This window comes from Melospiza melodia, chromosome 4 (genome assembly GCF_035770615.1).
Source record: "Melospiza melodia melodia isolate bMelMel2 chromosome 4, bMelMel2.pri, whole genome shotgun sequence".
In the NCBI taxonomy this organism is placed as follows: Eukaryota; Metazoa; Chordata; class Aves; order Passeriformes; family Passerellidae; genus Melospiza; species Melospiza melodia.
The window spans coordinates 85687519-85707899 of NC_086197.1; the positions used below are offsets into that span (position 1 = coordinate 85687519).

A 20381-nucleotide genomic window follows, 5' to 3' on the forward strand; every position below is an offset into this window, starting at 1 on the left:
ACAGTAATAGAGGTGTGAGAGCTTAGTTAAGAAGTCTCTATCACCAGTCTGTTGACAGGAAATTACAGCAGTGATGATAGCAACAATTGTTTTTATTAGTATTGAAATACATCACCTCGTAAAGCATCTTTTAGAGAACTATAAAACTGCAACAGTTGGAATGACATAGTTAATGCTTATCACAATATTATGGAAAGGTTAAGTATCAGAGTATGTGGCTTTGTTAACTGCCTTTTTTAACAGCTGTGATTTTGGAGAATTTCACAATTTATAGTTGAAAATTTTACAGTAAATTAAAAAAGACTGGAAATTAATTTTGCATTTTTGCACTGCATGTTGCTCTTTCTGTAATCACCTCCTCTCTGTATCTCTTCGTTTTTTCATACATCCTATTCTGAAAATTTCCTTAAGGGTTAGGGAAATTGAGATTAATGGAAGTTAATTATTTCTTTAAATTATCTTTTAGGTGGCTTGAGAACCAATCAGTGATTCTGGATATAATCTACAGGTGTATATCACAGATTGAGTGAAATAACTGGAATTTTTCTGTTCTTGTTTTACAAAAATACACCGGAAACTCAAGAAATCGGGTCTTAAAAATCTGAGCAAAGCTGGATCCAAGAGCATCTTCTCACAACCAACCAAGTTAAGTGATGAATAAAACAGAGGTGGTGATCTGGTGGCAGGCAAAAGAATGAGTAAGTAACTGAAATTCCTAGAGAAGGCTCCTGACTGCCAGCTTGTGGTGAATGTAGCAGCACTGGTGTGGTGATAGTCTAAAGATACAGATTTTCCATAAAGGTTGCAGTCTGAGGTGTAAGTATGTAAAAGAACATAGTCATTTAGGAAGACAGATAATTAGTAAAATCTGCAAGGCATCATGACAGGAAGAACCCAAAATTTCCATTATTTAACTTCAGAAGAGTAACTTTTTTTTTCTTTTTTCCTCCATTTATGCATTTACAATGTTGTTATCTGTTTCAGATATTGTGAATAAACATCTTTATTTGCATGGTTAACTGAACCTGGCATGAATTAAAAGTGATATGTTATTAAATGAATATAAAGAAGTAATTTCTCACTCCAGTTCCTGGAGCAAAGTGCAAGTATCTGGCTCTCCATATTTTGTAGAATAGCAGAAAGCTAGGAGACCATGCTTCCGAGGAAATTGTTTGGGTTCTCTGGAAAAAAGCTATTACAGGTTCAGAGAAGAAAGAAACCACTTATGTAGCTGTAAGTAACCATCTCTCTGTCATTCTCAGTACTGAGGTATACTTTGAACTTGGAAGGCTCTCAGGGAGGCTATAGCAAGAGCCTAAGACAAGTTGGAAACTAAATTAAATTCTTGTATCCTATCCTACTGTGACAGAACTTAAAGTATGCCTTCAATACACCTATTTCAATATGATGTTATTAGCCAAATGTAGATGTTTAGTGCTGCAGACAGAGTTTTGTGTGTTGTGGTCCCAGGGTCTCTCCAGTCATCAGGCTGTTCATCTTAATCTAATTTTATTACTTCCTCCATTCCATTTCTTTCTTGGCAGTAAACATAATGTTGGTACTGCAGTGATAAATTGATGTAGTTCTGTCTTTCTACTTTTGTATTCATTTGGAAACACTAAATGTTGATAATAACAGTGTAGTTAGTAGTGTTGATGTTGTTACCTTGTTTTAGCAAAATTGAGCACTTAGTATTTATCTCCTAACCTGCTCTGGTATGGTTATTTTCACTCAAACCTTTGGTTTCACCTCTAGTGACTTCTGCATCAGTGATGCATTTTCCATATGAAGTCATGAAGACAAAAACTACATTAAGAGATAACAGTTCTTAAATAAAGCAGAAAGAATTACAGATTTTTGTATGCACTGAGGTAATACATTTAATAAAATAATCCCCTTTCCTCCTTGCGTAGACTCCAGCCTCTTCCAGGATCCTATCCAGGCAATGTCAGCTTAATGATCAAAACCTTAAAATAGAGGTCAGAAGTACTAAATTTGGATGTCCAATTTAGTATCTGTCACAGGGGTATGATTTCTAAGAACTTGTAACATAGCAAAGTACTTATATTTAGCATACATTCCCATTTATTTCAGTGGGTACTTGGCTCTACTCATCAGATCCAAGGTGTCCAGGTGAGTGCACAGAGAATAAGGACTGAGCAATCACACAGTAGTTGGAGCAAGCATTCACTGCCAACACCATGGTGTGCATTTATATTAATTACCTAATTTGTTACAAACACAGCTGTTTAATCTGCATGATCCTCACTGTGTAGCACATCAGAGGTGTATGTCACTGACTTTTGACTTGGAGTTGAGCATATAATAGCATGTTGACAGGATTTGCTCATACTTACCCTTCATGTGGAGTGAGCATGGTGCTGGAGTATGTCTTTCAGGAGAGGTCAGTTTGAAGTTCCTGTTTTAGCATTCCTGTTGTGCCTACAGAGATTTTGTCTACCTGATGAAGCCATCAGTATCAGAACTGATTTATATACATGAGTTTGGAAGTTCTCTTTATTAGGCAGCATCAGGCCTTTGCTGAGGCAGTAGCAAGTCTGGGACAAACAAAGTTGTGTAGGGCTCATTAGTACTTGTTAAATGGTACACACGTGTTGGGTTTCTCTGTACAGAGAAAGATTACAGGCCATGTTGGTTGCTCTTCCCAGTTGAGGCTTTTTTGTGGATGTCATGTGTTGAGTCCTTATTTCTAACTTATTTTTCACTTTATTTTTCCTTCCCAGATTTTGATGTCACCTTCTTGTGTCCTTCCTCATATAAATGAGGAGGCAAATTTTAATTCTGAATTAGCCCATCTATTTTTGGATTTCTTCTGTGACAAATGACTAGGGATTCTAACAGTTGAACTTCCTCCATTGCAGACCATCTTAATCATCTGCAGACCAGGTTTGTCCTCTAGAATGAATGAGGAAGAGATAGTAAAGTAATTAAGACTGGATTTGGGTCTCATTACTAATTGAATTTTAACTTAATCATACTAAGGCTGAAGTATTAACTCATTGTAAACATTGGAGATTGTTTCTTAGATACATGTTTGTGAGTGAGCTAACTAGGAAAAGAACTTCCCTCACATCTCATATTACATTTGCAGGTTTTTAAGCTGACACCAGAGGAATTGAGAAAAGGGAAGTTACTCTAAGGATTTCACAAATAAAATAAACTTTATGTATAATTAAAAATTATGAAGGCAATGAGCAACTTGTTTTTGCTTGGATGAGTGCTGTGTAGAGAATGCTTTCCAGTGCAGAGGAAAGGAGGTAGGAAAGAGCGACAGTAGCAATGTATTTGCATAATATTGTTTACTTGGGTTATGCTATCTTAATAAGCTACTTGGTTTATCACAAACTCAGGTATCTTACAAAATCCAAACCTGATCAGGAGAACAACCACAGAAACAAAAAGAAATTGTATTTCTCAAAAATCATTGTTTATCAGATACAGTTATGGAGCACACTTTGTTTTCCCTTTGCTATGGCTGCATTTGACAAAATTGTTCAGTTCAAATAGGTTCTTTTTTTTTTTGCATTATCTTTCTGTAAATTCTGCCTTATGTCTGCTACTCAGGTTTCCTCAGTGTGTCTTGTGAAAAAAAGAGGTCAAAATCCAATGTAGATTAGCCACACTGTTTTGGATTTCTTTGCTGTACAAGTATGATATTTTTAGAACTTTTTGCATAGCAATTACTGTTTTGTTTTTTGAATCCTACCCATTACCACTGACGTTGTCTTTACCCCTAACTTGGCTCAGTTAGTTATGCTGTGTGAATTGACAGACACTCCACTTCTAAACATGCAGCTGCTTTTGTAAACTAAACTAATGATGGCTAATAACTGGGGATGCTGAAGAGGCACTCCCAAATCCTGGATTTACTTTACTGCTGCTCTCTTGTGCTCGTAATCATTTTCATCTGATCATGCAGAGAGGCACTCTGGGAGCTAAACAAAAAATGGGTAACTTGTTTATGAAGGTGTTGTTCTGATGGTAGTTATCCTGTGGCAGGAACAGCTTCCCACAAAGACCTTTGCTGGGGGAGTTACTATGCAGAACATAATAAAGGTGCCAAACTGTAAACACTAGGAATTGAATAATTGATACTGAAGAGACAATGATGGAAGAGAAAGGGAATATTATTCTGTTGATTATGGCTCTGTCTAGTCTACTCTTTTGGAAACAGCAATATCATCATACATAATAGTGTCAATAACTCTGTTCCAAGGGTTTGTTCTTGATAAAATACTCTCAAAAATAGTAGATGATAGCTTTGCTGTTTGGCAGACCTACAGGTCAGTACATGGGCAGGCTCTGTGCTTGTGTTGCAGCCTGTTGTAATTTGGATGCAGGTTTTTGTTGTCTATTATTGGAGCATAGCTTACATGTTTCCATGTACATCCTAATCATGAAGTTTGGTTTTGCATCTTTGCACTGTCCAGAGGAGTGAGCTCAATCCTCACCTTCCACCGTGCAACAGTTATGAGCACATCCTGTAGAGAGCACCTTAAAACTGCAAAATCCTGAAGGTATCCTTTAATGATGTTAAAGGATTCAAGATAGTGGATAAGTAAAGCAGGCAGTAGGTTTCCCTGTCAATTGCCTATCTCAGCAAAGTGCTTGATGTATCTCTCCATCAGCAAGTGACAGGATACACACCTCTTCTTGCAGTAGGTGACCCCAAGTAGTAGTTCCAACAAATTCTTAAATGGAAATGGGGTGAGGGCCTTTGCATAGCAGCTTTACTATGAAGACCACGCTGTCAAATGATCTTCAAGCTTATCTATAGATAACATCCCATAGGACTGCTTAGCAGATGCAGCTTACAGAGGTATTTCTTAGCAAGCACCCTGATCTAGTGTGACTTCTGGTGGAGCTCTGAGGATAAAAGGTCTCTGGACCTTCATCAGTACCATAAAAGGCACTGACACAGCTCCCAGTGTTTTTAAACTTGTGTTTTGGTGAAGACTGTTTGTTTGGATTGACATGAGCTGTTCTGCAGGGTCAGACTAAAGGGTCTTAGCAATTCATAAACAAAGAACTGCTTTGGCTGTGAGAATGAAAAAGGTGGTATGTGCAGGAAGTAAGAGTTACTGAGGCTGTAAGAAACAAAAAATCCTTGATTCTGTAGCAGTTGGTGAACATTATATACACCAATATTATTTAATTTATTCCCTCTTTTGTCGTAATACAGCTAAAACTTCCAGATCAGAGGAGTGAGAAGGAAAATCCAGACAATTCTTCCTAACCAGAGAACAAGGAATGTATTCAGTAAACAAGTAGGAGTGAAATGGACCAACACTTTTATATATTTGAAGCAAAAAATTTGATCTTCATTCCAGGATGGTCATCCAGGACTTTGAACCATATATCCCACTCAGTCTAGTACGATATACCAGTCTTTCATACAAGATACCAATGATGACTAGGAGATGGAGCAGTGATAATGTGTATTTTTCAAATACACATTATACAAATGTGTATTACACAAATACACAATTACACAAATACAAAAATTTGCAAAGATCACCCGGAAGATGCAGAGTGATTCTGCACCACCACCCCACGGACTGAAAATAAACAGCTGAAATCATGTGAGCACACTTCTGTAATATGTCTATTGATAAGGTTACAATCTTTTCCACGGTGAATGCTGTTGTGGCTTCTGTGAGGTTTGGGAACAACCTTTCTTTTGTGAACTTGTGAAGTCATGCCCACGAGTATTCTACCAGTGCCACATACCATGGCTGATGAAGTGAGATCTAAAAGCATCCCCGTGTAGGATGAGAGGACCACGGTAATAATGTTGTATCTCATAGATGAGTGTGAAGGTGTAAATTGTATGATGGAGAAGCCAAACTTGAAAATTTACTGGTGATACATTACCTTAAGGCATCATATAGAAGTATCACATGCAAGGTTAGGCAGGTTTGTCATCATGATAGGAAGAAGACCCACATGTGTATGTTATGGCAGTCCAAAACCTTTCTTGAAATACAGGTTGTTGTAGGTTCCGAGGAGTGAGTTCCGAATCTTTCTTGTCCCTTCAGCAGCCTGCTGTCCGGGCCCAGAGAGGGATACAAAGTTGCATCCAAAGTAGGTCAGTACCTCTGCCAGTATTTACAGCTGCAGTGAGCCTTGAGTTGGCTTTTAGTGATCTGTGAAACAAAGTGATACACTTTAGAAATATAGAAATGTGTCTCATTAAGTTTGATTCTATGAGAAAATAGAGGAGGATGCCAAGGCAGATAAATAGTGATTATGTTTCTTTGCGTGATCTTTCTTGCAGTGATTCTGTTGAAAGCTTGACAACTAGTGGAGGTGAAAGCTAGTAGGCCGAAGATCCTCCTTCTGTGAAGTTTTCCATGTAGAGTGAGTCAGCAGTGGCAGTTTGTTTAACAGTTTGATGCTGCCAGGTAGGGGTGTGAGGATTCTGAAGGACTGGGACTGAAGCCCCTTGCATATGCTGAACTGGTGTGAAAAAAGGTGCTGAGGGGTCTGTTGCCATCACACTAGGGATCAGAGGGCTTCTTAATTTTGGCTTGAAATTGAACCATATGCTAGTAGAATTGTATTCTTTTGAGTAACCATGAGGTGAGGTAGAAAAGATGAAGGTAACAGATCTTTGGGGTTATAGGCACATGTGCTGAGCACTGGTCAGATGCCCCAGACAATACTACATACTGTTCTATATGGGCTAATGTACGTACACTTATAAATGGAGAGGCTGAGCATCCTGCTCTGGCAGCCTGTCATAAGGTCAAAGAGAAATGATTTACAAGTCTAAGACTCCAAATACAGAGCGTTTTGTTGAGCGTGCCCTGATGTTGTGCTGTTACTCTGAAATACTACATGAAGGAATGACATGAGGTCTGTGTCCTAGCCTGGATGCTCCAGAGCGAAAACTGCACACACCAGCTTCTTACTGGGTGTAATTGGAAGAATCTAGAAGCATGAGTTGAGATTATAGAAAATTGGTGAAATGATGCAAATACCAATAAGGAATACCATGTTATCAAAGGGATGTCCAGGGACTGTGGAATGCTGTAGCCCACCTGGCAGAAAAAAGCAACTTGCTGTGAAAAAAGGCAGACTTGCTGTGTGTCAGACACATTAGAATATGGATGCCATCAAGCTTTCTGTAGAAAACTTGTTTCCACTTAAAAAGTATTTGTACAGCTGCACAGCAGATACATGTGAATTATCCCTTAAAAGATAAACCAATATCTTTCCTTATCATAATCTTAATAGGTTTTTGACATTATTTCTATCCATTTTTAATACTCTGCACACTAATGTACATGATATGGAATGGTACGATACTTGCTCTTTAATACATTTCTATCACAGATTGTATTCCAGTGCAACAACAGTAACTTATATCAGCATGTTGTAAGACTTCTGAGACGGGTGGCAGGATCACTAAAACAATTTAACTGGAGAGTAGTTCCTCACAGGGAAGTACACAAATGACCAGATGGCCTCCATAGTTTGTACAAACTTTCTTGTGTTGGAAGTTGAAGGTACTTTGTGTGTCTGAGCCTAAGGATCTATTCCTACACTGAGTGGACTGCACGAGTGTTTGCTGCTTTAATAGCTTGTGTTTTGTTCAGAGATCAGTGTGCTAAATGGTCCCTGATAAGGAAAAAGGAATTTGGAAAGTACTTTTCATATTCTACAAGATTTTCACAGCCTAGTTGCTTAAGCTCTCTGAACCTTAATTAATTTTCTACAGGTGTATCTATTTCTGATTCCCTAGCCATGTATTTATTGTAGGACAGACTGGTTTTTGAGGCAAGGAAACCTTTTACTGCTAGAGAAAGCATAACAATGAACTGGTAAGTTGTTTTGCAGCTATTTAGCTGAGTGGATGTGAAATACTGATGGATGAAAAGAATCATACCTACTCTAAATCACTTGCTTTTTACTTTATGCAGGACTTGTTCTGGATGATCAGCACAGGCAACTGTGTTAGGCTGGGCCAGCTAAAACATTGTTTTCTAAGTATGTGGGTGCAGCTGCCTTGCAGAAATGTACTGTAGTAAAATCCTTCAGTTCTCGAATATGGCTGTAATGGCTGTCTAAAAATAATACCTAACAAAGGGTGTCCTTCGCAGGGGAAGCCAGAAATAACCTTTTTCTCTGTCACAAGCAGCAGCTTGACCCAGAGACCACGAAAGAGCTGACTTTCAAGCACATTTTCTACGTTAAGGAATCTTGAGCTTGGACTTCCCCCCAAAGAGATAATAAATACCAGTCGCTTCAACTTTTTAGCCTTGGTTTTGTAACGAGCCGCGTCCCGCCTCCATCCGTTCCCTGGCGCCCGCGCTGGGCCGTTCGAACCAGGGACGTTGTACCGGGGACGGGCGGTGGGTTCGGGCTCGGGCGCGGGCCCGGCCGGTCCGGGCGGGAGCGCGGCGGTCGCGGGGCCAGCGCGTTCCCGCCCCGAGCGCGGCCGGTGCCGGCCGGGGGCGCGGGGAGCGGCGGCGCGCAGGCCCCGCCCCGCGGCGGCGGGAGCGGCGGGGCTGGGCGGTGCCTGGCGCCCTCACGTCCCTTCCCTCGCTCGCTCGCTCCCTCCCTCCCCGCCCGCCTCTCCTCCTCCCCCCCGTCGGCGCAGCGCTGTGGTGAAGCCGCATTGTTTGTGCCGCGGGGGGAGGGGAGCCGCTCAGCCCCGGGAGCCGAGCGCCGAGCCCGCAGCCGGACGGCGACGCGCGCCGCGCCTCACGAATGCGCCGCGCCCGGCGGCAGCAGCAGCCCCGCACCCAGCGCCGGGTGACCGCCGCGGGCAGCGCGGCCCTCGTAGCGCCCGCTCGGCCGCCCGCGGCTGCCGGACGCGGGGCCAGGCGGCAGCACCGGCGGGGCCTCCGCCATTAACCCGGCCGAGCGTCGGCCGCAGCGGCGGAGCGGGAGGTCTGTCAGCCGCTCTTTGGCGGCTCCCACAGCGTGAGTAGGGCCGGGTGGGCGGCGGGGACGGGCGGGCGGGGGCTGCGGGGCCGGGAGCCGGCGGGTCCCGCTGCGGCGGGACGGGAGAGCGGCATGGGGGAAGGAGCAGGGCGGACTGGGCACGGCCGCCTGCGGGGCAGGGCAGCGGCGGGCGGGCGGAGAGGTGAGGCGAGCGCGGCGGTCTGGGGGAGGGAGGGAGGGCGCCGCTGGAGCTGTTTTGTCAGCCGCCATATTTGTGGGCCGAGTATTTTCGCGGCGGGGAGGGAGTGACTGTTGGGAAGGGCTGGAGATGATGGGCCCGGGCAGGAACCATCCTGCCGGGGGCCGGGAGGGGGGAGCGCCGCGCCGGGCAGGAACCATCGGCGGCAGGGGAGGGAGCGCGTTGGAGGCTCCCTGGGCGTGGGCAGGAAGTGTTGGCGCGGCGGGGCGGGGGCGGGGCGGGGGCGGGGCAGGGCCGCGCGCGGGAGGCTGGATCCCGGGATGGCCGCGGGCTCCGGCGGCGCCGGGCCGGGAGAGAGCGGCTCTGGGCGTCCCGCGTGTCTTGGCCGTGGCCGCGCACGTTCCCTGGGCTCCGTGAGGCCCCGCTCCGGGCCGTGCCCCGGGGAATCGCTCCCGCTGCGCGGCTGGAGCGGCGGGTGGTGTCCACCCAGTGTGCGTGTAAGCGCTGTTTGCTTATCGTCCCTCGTTGTCTAGGACTAAAGAGTATCCCTGTGTCTTTCTCTTTTTAATAGTCTACATGAAAGTGCTATTGATAGTGCAATTCCCTAATCCATTGAGCAGGGATCCAGGGACTAAAGACAGTTTATTTGAAGAGGAGGAAGGTAACTAGGGCAGAGATTGTAATTTAGAAGTATATGGTACTGTACTTTTCGTGTTAGTTTTAGCTATCCTACACCTTGGTAAATAGCTTTTTTAAATTTTATTTTTGCCTCAAAGCACGTATTTCACAGAAACGTTCCCTTGTGTTATGAGGAGGAAAAACGTCTGCTGGTGATTTCCTTCCCAAGTAGCTGATGCAATTCTAGGAGATGAGAGCTGTGGATAACTTTCCTGGTTTACATCCCGCAGTCTGTGAGGGCAGGACAGTGCATTAAAATAATCTTGTGTGCGGTTAGTGCAGTATCTTTGTGGTCGTTGAATGGAAATTTGTTTTAGTTTACACTTCAAATTTACATTGTGGTCCTCATTCCTATTGATCTACTGGGAAGTGCCAGCTGATAATTGCGTAGGAAAAGCAAACCAGTTGTGGGTCATGAATTTGCTATGCAGAACTCTGGTCTTCATCCGGAGTAATTATAGAACATTTGCAAACAAAAATTTTGGAGAAACAAAACACTGCTTTGGCCTCTGGAGCATTTAAGTTATTCACACTAAATTTGCATGAAGGTCGGCCTGAGTATTACCAGTTTCGATTTTTTGTGCACTGCATTGTATTTGTAGGCTATCCAGTCTGTGTTTGAGACTGTAACTTCCTTCCTAAGTCAGATGTATTTATTGTTGAGTATTACAGTGTACCTAGGTGCTAGCTCAGTCATTTTTTTTATCAGTCTGGTTCCTACAGTTCGTTTTACTTTTGCAACAGCTGTCCTAAATCTTTAAGCAAGATTAAAGATCTTGTGCTTTTGAGTATTTTCTTCCTATTTTTAATTCCTGCCTGAAGCCATGCTCGAGAATCTTGGGAACAGAGGGAGGTGGAGAGCTTGGAAACATAGCATTAATGTATTTTTCTGTGGTACTGGGCTAAGGTAGTGTGGACAAGTTACACATGTTTTTGATTTCTGAAGGTCACCTCTCATCCCTCCCTCTGAATTTTTCTGAAACAGTCTCTATCCTCAGGAGCCACTACAAACAGATACACAACCAGCTAAAGTGTAGGAAGGGGCATTAAAAGTACCAAAGCAGGCTTTTGCTTCAGACAGAAGTGAAATGCAATTGTATGAGGTAAACATGCTGTAAACCTTGTTTCTTGACAGGTAATGTCATTCTGATTCTGTTGCTGTACATGGACACATCAGTGTGTTTTAGCTGAAGAATCCATCATTACTTGTTCACAATAACAGAATTCAGGGCCATTGTAAAACATTTGGGTCTCTGAATTACAAAATCTGTATTGAAACTGGAAACAAATTTTTAGTTTTGGTTAAATTACCGGTATGTTTTAGTGATTGGACCTTCTTTGTTGTTATTAATTGTTTACACTGTTTTCTACAGTTTAGAAACTAGTATGATTGAATCCTGTGTTGTTTTACAGAATTTAATTTTTAAATGCTTCTTCCAAAGTTGTTTGAAGAAATGGAACCTTTTATATTCTTCTGTTGTTTATAAAGAGCAGAACAGAGATTTGTCATGATTGAGCATTGACTGTTGTCTGAATTTCTATATGACATAGAAACTAGTAATAAGGGTTAAGAATGAGTTGTGTAAAAGTCAGATTTATGAGAAGCACAATTCTTGCATGCATAATAAAACTAGCTTAGGTTATGAAGAGTGTGTTTGTGTGAGCACGCAGATCAGAGCCTTTGGGCACTAGTCTCAGGGTTAGTTGCCTGATCTAGTAGTGTTCTGTGAAAGGAGTTCCCTCAGTACTTTGAGGCCTTTAGAAACTGGCATCATAGACTTAAGCAAAAGGCAAGCAGCGTGGAGGAATTAATGTAGTTAGTTGTTCAGTGCTTGCTGTTTGCTTCCTGAAATGGGGATACTGGTCTTTCACAGCAGTTGTGTTTTGATTTCTCTATTTCTCCACTATTTTGGCAATACATGCTAACACTACTTGTGTTATGGTGAGCAGCCCTGACTTTAAATGCAGAGTTGAAATGGTGAGGCCTTAATAATACTTTAGGCAGTGATTAAAGATGAAGGGATTTTTATGTAGCTGAAGTTGAATGATGCTATTTATTAATGATTTCTTGGGAAGAAGGAAGGAGTGGAATAGAATTTTAGACTTGACAATGTCAGTCAGGTTTATAAAATTTTCAACCCTTGCAGGAGAAAAACCCCACCCAGTGTGAACATGTCAAAAGGCATGAGTATGTATGGACACTTTTAAGTTAAAAGTTTTGTAACCATCCTAGTTATGGGGCTTTGGAGTGGGGGAAGAAAGCTGTCTTTTTGTATGGTACGTGATCTTTTTGCAGTAGGTTGTAAACTTAAAAATTGTTTTAAAGAGCTTGGGAGTGGGTTTGTAAGCAGGAAGATTTCAATCTATCAGCAGTTGGTTAGAGAACAGCTCCTGAAGAATCTGTTGAAGGAGAGGACTGTGTGTACTTAAAAGCAGGGAACATGTTTTGGCCCTAAGTCAAATCTGCTTTACAGGTGAAATATTTACTGGTTGCAGTCCATACTGCACCATATTGGGCACTAAGAGTTCTGTCATGTTCTTGTCATGTTGTGAAGAATAATGGGCTCACTAAGGATTGAGGAAAGTGAAAAAAAAAGTATAGGGCTGTCAAACTGCCCACTTGCCAAATGTGGAAGTATATGTGCTTTTCTAGCTTTTAAATATAGCTATAGTAGTTGGATTGATAACATGAATGTTTCAAATTACACTGGAAAAAAATTCACAGAAAACTATTTTTTCTTTCACAATTGCATTAGTTCTTTTGAAGAGAGGTCTAGAGGACATAGTCTGTAGCTGTTGCAAAAATTTTCAAACTGCAGGTGCCCCTAAGGTGTTAAGTATTGTATTAAAGGTTTTCTTACAAGGTAATAAATGCAGTATTTTTAAATCTCTGACACATCTGAAATGTTTTTGTTCTCACGGAGTGGTCTTGCCGACAGTGCTTCTGGAGGGTTTCTAGCAAGGATTTTGTATAGCTGTGTTTACTCAGGGAACCTGTTATTTAGAACATCTATTGATCTTCAGGTTAAGCTTGTACGAAACTGAGCAGTCCTGTTGAGTAAGAGTGACAGCTTTTGGTTTTGTTTACTTTTAGTTAAATATATGCATAGAGGGCTATAGAACTGAAGGTTTTTTCCCTTACTACAGTAAAACTAATATTTTAATATGATTATTTGAAGTTCATAGTATTAACTGTTGCTCTAATTTTAGGTAAACATTACCAAATGAGGAGAAAAGGAAGATGCCATCGAGTATCGGCAGCAAGGCATTCTTCTTCCCCATGCAGTATTAAGCACTCCCCGACACGAGAAACCTTGACGTACGCTCAAGCTCAAAGGATGGTCGAAATAGAAATTGAGGGTCGCCTGCATAGGATCAGTATCTTTGATCCTTTAGAAATTATACTAGAAGATGATCTTACTGCCCAGGAAATGAGTGAATGCAACAGCAATAAAGAAAATAGTGAAAGACCACCTGTTTGTCTACGAAGCAAACGCCATAAAAATAACAAAGTGAAAAAGAAAAATGAAGCTCTTCCGAGCTCGCATGGTATCCCTGCTACAACAGCTCCTCTTCCAGAACCAAAAGTACGGATTGTTGAGTACAGTCCCCCTTCAGCTCCTCGGAGACCTCCCATTTATTACAAATTCATTGAGAAGTCAGCAGAAGAACTTGATAATGAAGTTGAGTATGACATGGATGAAGAAGATTATGCGTGGTTAGAATTGATCAATGATAAGCGGAAAAGTGATGGAGTGTCAGTTGTTTCCCAAAATATGTTTGAATTCCTTATGGATAGGTTTGAAAAAGAGTCTTATTGTGAAAACCAAAAGCAGGGTGATCATCAGTCTTTAATTGATGAAGATGCAGTGTGTTGTATATGCATGGATGGTGAATGTCAGAACAGCAATGTGATCCTGTTTTGTGATATGTGTAATTTAGCAGTACATCAGGAATGCTATGGGGTGCCATATATACCTGAGGGCCAGTGGCTCTGCAGACACTGTTTGCAGTCCCGCTCTCGGCCTGTAGACTGTGTGCTGTGCCCAAACAAGGGAGGTGCCTTTAAAAAGACAGATGATGATCGTTGGGGACACGTGGTGTGTGCTCTGTGGATTCCAGAAGTTGGATTTGCCAATACGGTTTTTATTGAGCCAATTGATGGTGTCAGGAACATTCCCCCAGCCAGATGGAAGTTAACATGCTACCTCTGTAAACAGAAAGGTGTTGGTGCCTGCATCCAGTGCCACAAAGCAAACTGCTATACTGCATTCCATGTGACGTGTGCTCAAAAGGCTGGTCTGTATATGAAAATGGAACCTGTGAAAGAGCTAACTGGCAGTGGAACGACGTTCTCTGTGAAAAAGACTGCCTACTGCGATGTACATACTCCACCAGGCTGCACACGGAGACCGCTCAATATTTATGGAGAAGCTGAAATCAAAAACGGTGTTTGTAGAAAGGAGGGATCAGTCAGAACTGCTAGGTCTACATCAAAAATCAGGAAAAAGACAAAAAAAGCCAAGAAAACAGTGGTTGAACCCTGTACAGTTATGCCAACAGTATCTGCTCCTTATATTCCCCCCCAGAGGTAAGTAAACCATCAAAATATGAGAAACCTTTATTTAATCTATATAATTTTCAACCAGTGCTTTTAGATGCCACCTTGAAGTTTTTGTATGTTTTTTACGTGCTTTCTTTAAAGGCATTTTACAGAGAACTACTCTTAATTATGTACATTGCACTGTTGTGGAGTGGCATTAAAAATGCAGTAACTTCCTCAGAGAAATTACTAAGTGATCAAGTGATCTGTCTTGTCCTCAGAACGTTTGGTTTGAGTTTTTTTGTCAGACTTAAGTTCTGTTGTGTTTCCACTTGTCATTCATTGTACTTCTAAGAATTAACTGCTGAATTTGGAATAGTAGGTATAGCTGATCTTCATATTAAGGAAAAAAGCCAAGCTCAAACTTAATTTTATTTGTAATTTTGGTTTCTGAGCTTCTTTTTCTAATTTTAAAGGATCCAAAATGAAAATTACAATTGTGTATGTAAGTTTTGAATCTTGTTCATCTTACATAAATAAAGAATAAACTTATCCATGTAAGTTTTACAAAAAACCTTCAAGGAAGTATTTTCCTTGTGTAGCAGAATAACTACTCCAGAGGTGTTTCTGAAATTTATGTTTGTATGTTTACAACACCAGTATATTTGTTTACCTGTTGAATGAAATTCTTACTAATTTAAGAGCAGTAGTTGGGAAAGTTTCTCAGATAGGCAGCAGTTCCATGTGCAGGCTCCTTTCCTGTCCTGTGACTGGACTCTGGATGCACAGAAGTGAGGGCTTTTAATGTAATGCAATGCCTTTTAAATAGCTGACTCCAAGTCTCAGGTAGGGAGCAATTAAAGCTGGTTAAATTAATCTAAATGAGTATGTGTTTGGAGACTGCAGTTCTTTCCTGTAATAAGTTTTGTTAATGTAAGAAGCTACTTATTGACTGACTTTGACAAACAGCCTTCACCTCCCATGCAGTGTTTACAAACATCAGATTGATTGCTCTGTCCTGTTAGGATTGGCTTGGTAAAATGCTTTTTATGTTCAGTGATGCACTGCAGAAAAACTTTATTTGACAGTAGGCCACTAATACTGCTCTTTAAACAGGAACTGCTGTCCATGGAAGGAGAAGTTGGTGTATAATAGTTTGACTTTCTCTTAATTAGGATAATCTAAATTGGTAGTGTAGTGTTATTTTGTTTTGCTTTTTTGTGGGACACTGTAAGAAAGAACGTGAACTAAGAGTTGAGGATTAGAAAGTGTGTTCTTAGTTGTGCCTCTGGCAGCTCCTTCCATTGGCAACTTTTAACAAAACCAGACCCTAAAAATATGCTGTTGTCTGATGGCTTTTTTAAAATAGTCATTAGATGCCAGGATTACACATAAAAGGCATTTTATTCTTTCTTTTTTTTCATGTTAATGATTGACTTTCTTTTCAAGACTGCAGAGAAATTCAGCATACTTCTATTTATGCATCTCTTCATATTTCTAGAAACAAGTACAATTCCTGTGCTGTATGTCATAAGTGTAAAAAGTGTACAGTTCAAAGGTATTTTAAAGTTGAGCTTTATTATAAATTGTTTGTCTTTGGCTAAGAGAGACCCTGGCTTAAGTACTCTTTGTAACGTGAACATGTTCAGTCCTAGAAAACTGATCCCTGAATTAAAAGTGAAACAAATGGGCATATTAAAAGGAAAAGTGATTACACTGCAGACCCAAATCTCTAGTTTTAGAACCAAAGTTGTCCCATTTCCTTTGGCTGTTCTTCAATTTTTGTCTGTTTAGGAAACACTTTTGTGTTTCTGTAGGAATTAAGTACATAAAGTATAAAAAAATTATTTGGATCATTTCACAGTAGTCTTCATTTATGTTATTCTTTTTCTCTAATCTGTTTATTAAATACTCTTTTTTTCCTTTGGAGCTGAAGCATGACTTTTCAGAGGCCTTGAGGAAGAGCAAATAAGTGATTAAATTTACTAGAGAATAAATATATACACTCAGTGTTTAAACACTAGTGCTTTACTACCCGAAGAATTTGATTTTGTTATGTTTTCAACATCTCTGGAAATTGTAGCACATGTGGAGAAGCTTGGTTTGGATTGCTTTGTTAGTACCTAGGGTGTAAGCCTCCTCTGCACATTGCTGGCTCTTCAGAGTTGGTAGTGGAAGAGTGTACACATAGGAAGAGCACAGTGGAGGAAAGTACATGCTGGATGCAGCCCCTGAGTACTTCTGGTGAAGCTTGAGGAAAACTAATTTGCAATTTGTGTTCAGTTTAAGGAGAAGGATTTGTATCCTTTTCTGGATAGTCAGAGTATATGAATGACTGAGCATTTTAGTAACACAATTTTTAATAATTCTGGTTTCCAAAGCAATTATCCCAGTGTCCTGGATGTTTTAAAAAGACTGGGTGTGGAACAGCATATTTCATAATTTCTTCACAACTTTTGTAGCTTACGAATTTCTGGATCAGCTTACCTTAGGTTGAGTTTCTGTGCTACTGCCTTGAATGACTTCTACCAGAATTTCTTCCACAGATCTCATATTCTACACTTTTTGCAGTTAAATTATATAGATAGTGTCATCCTCTAGGTCATTTATAATTAATTATGTGATCTCTCAGAATTTAATCTGTGAACTACTGATTTAGGGGTGCAGATCAGTAGTTGCTAAGCATTGATCCTTTGATGATAGGAGATAAATGCTTACCTCCCCTGCCTCTTCTTTTTTCTCTTTTTTTCTAATTTATTTTTAATGCTGGGCTTATATCTGTCCTGTTGCCTAGGTATTTTGGAAAGTCTATACCTGAGTATCTACTTCCAGAGGTGCAGTAGTTCATCTTGGAGCCTTGAGGTGGTTTCAGTTTTCAGTGCTGTCAGTGCTGACCTGTGACTTGCTTAGCTCTGGTAATGATGTATGGGACTACCAGAGAACTCCTGTGCCTGGAGGTTGTGTGTCAGACCTGCCTGCAGAGATGTGTTGTTTCTTTACTTGAAATTTCTGTTCAGTTCTTACTGAAATACCAAACTCTTGAACGTGGTGGCTTACACTGTACTGTTCACACTAATTAGTTTTTTTTTTTCTTTGCCTGTTTTTGGTGGGCTTTTTTTGTTTGTTTCTTTGGGTTTTTTGATTGTTTAAAGGTAGAAATGGGAATCATATAAAAGTTGTGTTCCTGGGAAGTGCCAGAGCAGCTGTGCTGTGTAGGAAGGAGAGTGGGAAAGGACATCCAAAACTTTTCCACTGTATGGGAGGGACAGACAGTGCCTGCTGCTCTTGGCAAGTGGTAGTCAGAAAGTGGCCTCCCACTGCCACCAGCTAGTTTGGCTGAAGAAAATGGCAAATTTGTTCTTGAAGTATGGTATGTGCCACTAGGGATGTGTAATGGTTGAATTTTGCTAGTGTAGAGATTCCATCAAAAATACTGAAGGATTTTGTTTAGACTGCAGGTCTAGAATTTTCAAGTTAGGAAATCCTAACTTTTGGGGTTGTCTTGGCAATCTAAATCTAGCTGCTTCTCTCTGTCAGTTATCTGCACAGACTCTGCTCAATTTCTTGTGTGTTTTTTGTTTTTTAATCTGCTGCTGCTCATCCTTGTCCTTTGTAAATGTGACCTTATTCAACAATCAGGATGGATATGTGCAGCAGAAGTGTTACAATGTTAGCTGGGAAAACTACACGGTTTCTCTTATTTTTGATTGCTTAATTCTCTAGTACAAACAGCATTGGTTTTGTGTAGCCTCTTAATTTTATGTGTCAAAAAAGGCATTTAAAAATATTTGCTTGTTAGCTAGTGTCAATATTTACGTTATTTAAAAATGCTGTGTAACTACAATGTTGTAGCCATATACTTGGAGGGAAATAGAATGTGATATGAAATATTTAATCTACAGTATTTTAAAAGTATACACTGAGATACAGTGTAATCTGCTTTATTAAAATGCCATTCCTGCAAGTACTGCTCTGTTAAATGGAATCTGGCATTAAAAGCATATAAATATTTGCTTTCATCTTTAGTTTCTCTTTCTGCAAACATGGCATGTTTGTTATGTCTGAAATTAAGAAAACATTTGAAATGCAATACTTATATAGAAAGCAAAGAATAAGTAGAAAAGCCCCACTTTTATTAGAAGTAGGAACACTGTATGTTGTTCCATGAGGTTTGTTGCATCATTAATGTTAAAAGAGAATTATAAGATTGTTATGAAAGTAAGGTAATAGCCTTACTGAGAGCAAAAATTGCTGAGACTCTTACAAAAAACATTTTCAGCTCTTCTGACAGATCAGCATTTATGTGCCCCACCTTAACTGATTTCTTTATGTTGATCTTTGGTTTTATTAGGAGGAATACTGTTCCTGGTAGTAAGCTGGATTTCTGTTACTGTGTCTCAAGGCAAAACCAATATTTTCTTTTGGTTTATGATTTACCCAATTGAGCTATCTTGAACTTTCTTACCAAGTAATTAAATGTAGTCTTGTTATCTTAATACAGGAATATTGATTGTCTCTGAAAGGAAGTATGGACCAGAAAAATAATAAACAGAAAGATTTGAAATGCAGTAGGAGGGGAAAGGAATATTAACAAAGCCTTCAAGACAGTGTTAGTCTGCATTCACAGATCATGCTTTTTATTCATTTATGTAGCTTGTGGATTTCTTTTGGGGATTTTTTAAAACGTTTTTTAGGGTACTCTGGGTGGTTTTTTTTTTTTATAAGTTCAAAAAGTTTTCAAGGTGGGGGTAAAGAACAAGAAATGTGGCTTAAAATTCAGCATAAAAAAAACTATTGAAAAATACTGCTGGGCCCAGCATTGCAAAGAACTTGGAAGCTGAATAAATCCAGACCAATGTCTATTAGCTCTTTAGCCTTGAATATACGTGTATTTATAATTTACAGAATGGTGTGAAAATGCTTATTTTAATTCCAGGGGAGCATGATGTAGGTACAGCCGTGTGACTGTACCTAATACTTGGATCATAGAATCACCTGAGGGGAATGCCAGAAATCTTCAACTGAGATTTCTTGTCTTGTCACATTGCTTGACTTTGACTTTCTGGTACATGTAGAAACTACTCCTGATGTCATCCTGATCTCTTTGCTTAAATAAAAAAATAATTTTCCCTAAATTAAAAAAGCTACTGTGGTGTTCGCTAGTTTTGCCTCAGCAGTATTTAAAAAAAGTAAAGGTAACTTTAGAGCATTATTTTGAAGCTAGTTCATCTTGACACTGGTTGGCTTATTAAATAAAGATTAATTAATGTGTTCAAAGAAGTGTAACTTATTTAGTAAATTGTAAAAGTAGATTTTGAGTAAAAATATTTTTTTTTTCTTTTGTTTATTTTACGTGTACAAGGCCAAGAAGCTTAAAGCAAATTAATATGTTACCTCTGCTCTGTAAGGCATTTCATTACTATTCTATGTGCTTTCTAAGGGGCTTGGTCCACAGTGATTATATATGTGATATTGCAGTTGTGAAAACCAAGACTTATGTGATTTTGCTTTTCAGAACTTCACCAGTTATGTGAACTTCTGTTCAGGTTTTTTTTTGTGCCAAGTAGAGTATGTTGTGATTTGTGCCATAGCAAAACATCTAAAGAATGCATTGTCTGAAGAACTGTGTCCTGGCAGTTTTTTTATTCAATGATCAAGTTACAGAGAGGACAAAAAATTAGAAGATAAATACTGAGCCTTCCTTTTATTACAGATCAAAATGTGATTTTTGTTTAATACATCTGATATGAATTTAGCCTTTTGATATTAGATACCAAAATATCATGTGTGGTCATTATATATGTATAGGAACTTGCAGAGGTATATGTGCACATACAGTTTTTCTGAGAAGATATTTTTCCAGTGTGACAGAGTGGGAGGTTTTCATTGTTTGAGATGGGTTTGGTTTTGGTTTTTTATTTTATTTATTGTTTTGGGTTTTTTTCCTTATCCAGAGTTTTGGAATGACCAACTCTAGTTGCTAGAGCAGGAAGAAGATAACAGAATTAACTGAAATAGCAGTGTTTTCTTACCTCTTCAGTTCACTGT

General features: G+C 40.1%; 1 protein-coding gene across 4 annotated transcripts in view; it reads left to right on the forward strand.

The window, feature by feature from the left end:
* Positions 1-8859: 8859 nt before the first annotated feature.
* Positions 8860-20381, forward strand: part of BRD1 (bromodomain containing 1) — a 59774-nt gene continuing 48252 nt past the window's right edge. For all 4 annotated transcript variants that reach the window (XM_063155438.1, XM_063155440.1, XM_063155441.1 and 1 more), the window contains exons 1-2: positions 8860-8952; positions 13001-14381. In XM_063155438.1, the coding sequence (XP_063011508.1) occupies positions 13015-14381 (1367 nt within the window). In that variant the 5' untranslated portion in view covers positions 8860-8952; positions 13001-13014. The remainder of the gene's footprint in view (positions 8953-13000; positions 14382-20381) is intronic.